The 3,374-nt window shown below is 52.4% G+C and overlaps 1 protein-coding gene across 1 annotated transcript in view; it reads left to right on the top strand.

Moving 5' to 3' along the window:
* Positions 1–3,374, top strand: part of LOC311087628 (uncharacterized protein) — a 5,450-nt gene extending 2,076 nt beyond the window's left edge. The window contains exon 2 of the mRNA XM_084120976.1: positions 625–3,374. Within this exon, the coding sequence (XP_083977102.1) occupies positions 625–1,764 (1,140 nt within the window). The 3' untranslated portion in view covers positions 1,765–3,374. The remainder of the gene's footprint in view (positions 1–624) is intronic.

Raw genomic sequence — 3,374 nt, 5'->3', positions numbered from 1 at the left:
CATCAAAAAACCAATATCGGTCGACCACTAGTTAGAAGTTATTCTTTCCAATACGGTTCAATTGATTTTTACCTTTTATGGGCATTTTTACCTTTATAAATCCATTTTTAAAATCTAATTATATGCATGCATCATCTTTTGTGTCAATTTCATAAATTTAATCAAATTCACTTATAATAATAATACTCAATAGGGCTGTTACCAATCAAACTAAATAAGTATCAGCAAAACTCACCTTTGCAGTGAAGAGGAAACACAGAAATATCATATTCGTGTGATATTTAATTATATATTTAACTATATTAAGTTAGATAAATTACACTAAATAACGCAGTAAAAGCTGAATGCGCACCACACTGGTCTAATCTACAGGTCTACATCACAGTCTCTGTGTGTGTGTGTGTGTGTGAGGGATATACTCGATAATGTCAGATCGCACATCGTTAAAACGACAGTTATGATATTTCCGCGGACGAATCACACACACCCGACGCTGGAATAGTGTGAATCTTCTTTTGTGTTCGACAGAGGAAGAAACTCGAACCCTAACCCTGAGTAGTGACGCTCTGCTCTCAGTAGCGCAGCGCTAGCTCTCGCGCTCTAACACGTGTTCTCCTCTCGCAGATGCTGATCGCTCAGACGTCACGTCCCGTCGCGGAGCTGCCGGCGCGGCCCACGCGTGTGTGGAGCAACATCGAGAGCACGGATTGGTGGGAGCGTGTGGTGATGAGGGAGTTCCAGCCGTCCGATTGGCTGGAGAAGTTCCGCATGACGAAAGAGACGTTTTTCCTGCTGTGTGGGAAACTGAAGCCGCGGCTAACCCGCCAGGACACGCGCCTGCGCCCGGCGCTGCCGCTGGAGAAGCGCGTAGCCGTAGCGCTGTGGCGTCTGGCGTCTAACGTGGAGTACCGCACTATTAGCAGCCTGTTCGGCGTGGGCCGCTCCACCGTGTGCAAGTGCGTGCGCGACGTGTGCCACGCCATCGTGCTAATGCTACGCCCGCTGTACCTGCGGTCGCCCAGCGAGCAGGAGCTGGAGGACGCGGCTCGACTGTTCGCTACGCGCTGGGGTTTCCCGCGGTGCGTCGGCGCGGTCGGGAGCCTCCACGTGCCCATCATCGCCCCGTCCAGCGACACGCAGCACTACTGGAACAGCCGCGGATGGCTATCGGTCGTCACGCAGGGCGCCGTCAACGCTCTGGGCCAGTTCTGGGACGTGTGCGCAGGGTTCCCGGGCAGCACCGAACACTCGGAGATCCTGCAGAACTCCACGCTGTGGGCGCGCGGCTGTGAGCGCGGGTTTCTCCCGCCGCTAGACTTCATGGGCCGCCCGCTAGGGCATCTGATGCTAGGCGACGCCGGGTTCCCGCTGAAGCGCTGGCTGATGAAGAGCCACCCGGAGTCGCTCGAGCTCACGGCGGGGCAGCGCGCGTTTAACCGCCGGCTAGAGCGTGCGCGGGCTGTGGTGGACCTAGCGTTCCTGCGTCTCCGCGCGCGCTGGCAGTGCCTGCTGAAGCGTAACGACTGCCGCATGGACGTGGTGCCCACGATGATCGAGGCGTGCTGCGTCCTGCACAACGTGTGCGAGCTCCACGGGGACGCGTTCGACCCGCGCTGGGAGGAGGCGGTGCGCAGCGAGGAGAGCCCACAGCCCGCGGACGAGGTGTCTCCCGCTAGCGACGACCCCGACGCACAGGAAGTGCGCGAGCTGTTCTGCGAGTACTTCCTGCAGCAGGAGAACCAGCAGAGGACGCTCGACTGCTAGGAGGAGGAGCGGGAAACGTCACAGCAAGAGGCTTTCACACTCGAGAGACGCACTCTGATCTGACGGACGCCAGACGGCCAGTTCTAGCGGACGATACGCCACTTCTCCGACAGACGGTCCGCTGGGACTCTGGAGACCGCCAGTGTTGTGTTTGTGTTAGTGGAGGATGTTGAGAGCTAATTCTCTACACTTGTGTAAACTTGACTTCAGACTTCCACTAATAATCAGCAGCTGATTCGAACACACCGAGATAGAGTTGTCAGAAAAGTATCAAGTCAGTTCTGAAATTTTAAGAAGTGTGACGCTGTTGAACGGATTCTTAAACCCCTCTGATTGGCCGTTGTGTTCACGCGCTCATCAGTGTCTGTGATTGGCTACGATGATCAGCGCACAGGAGCGTGTAGTGTAGAGAGTCTGTCAGTGGACCGGTCCTGTGATCTCTAACGCTCGTGTGTGTGTGCGTGTGTGTGTCTGTGTGTCTGTGTCTGTGTGCGTGTGTGTGTGTGTGTGTGCGTGTCTGTGCGTGTCTGTGCGTGTCTGTGCGTGTCTGTGCGTGTCTGTGTGTGTCTGTGTGCGTGTGTGTCTCTGTGTGTGTGTGTGCGTGTGTGTGCGTGTCTGTCTGTGTGTGTGTGTGTGCGCGTGTGTGTGTGTGTGTCTGTGTGTGTCTGTGTGTGTGTGTGTGTGTCTGTGTGTGTGTGTGTGTGTGTCTGTGTGTGTGTGTGTGTGTGTGTGTGCGTGAGTGTGTCTGTGTGTGTCTGCGTGTGTGTGTCTGCGTGTGTGTGTGTGTGTGTGTCTGTGTCTGTGTCTGTGTGTGTGTGCGTGTCTGTGTCTGTGTGTGTGTGTGTGTGTGTGTGTGTGTGTGTGTGTGTGTGTGTGTGTGTGCGCGCGCGTGAGTGTGTCTGTGTCTGTGTGTGTGTGTCTGCGTGTGTGTGTGTGTGTGTGTGTGTAAGCGCTCGCTGAAGAGCCGCATTGGTGTATTTATGTTTTGGAAGCGTGGATCATTACACAACTTAACAATTTTAAAATTCCAGTGCTGAAGTACTTTGACAGCTTTCCTCCGAGACGTCAGTGAAGAGGAAGAGGAAGGATCCCGCAGAGATCGGGTCTGATGAAGAGTTTCCCAAACTACAGCGACAAGTTCCACTGAACTCTATAGTTGGCTTTGGGAAACACACAACAGTGAGCCGATCATGTGACCCGATCATGTGACTCTAGTGTGAAAGAAAATTAATGTTCTTCAAAAAGACTGTCTTAAATGGATCTGGATGTTTTAATTGGCGTTGTCTAAAAGTGTCGACTCTGGTACCAAACGCTTCCGAAAGTTTAAAATTGTGCCGCTGTGTGGCCAATCACAGTCACATCTGTTGAGCGCATGAACACAGCGGCCAATCAGAGCGGCTTACGGGTCCGCTAAAGCAGCGCAATCTTAACATTTCAGTATTGAAGTCGGTCATATCTTTTGACAACTGTAGTTTTAATAATCATTCACTAAAGATTCTCCAAATCATGAAACATGAAAACGATGGAAATGCCTCATTATGATGTTCTGTGTGATGTTGATGTGTGTCACGAACTTACGAATATAAATTCATTCAGTTACTTTTGAGAAA

This window comes from Abramis brama (assembly GCF_963993115.1).
Source record: "Abramis brama genome assembly, chromosome: 7".
Taxonomy (NCBI): domain Eukaryota; kingdom Metazoa; phylum Chordata; class Actinopteri; order Cypriniformes; family Leuciscidae; genus Abramis; species Abramis brama.
This window is presented reverse-complemented; position numbering and strand designations above follow the sequence as displayed.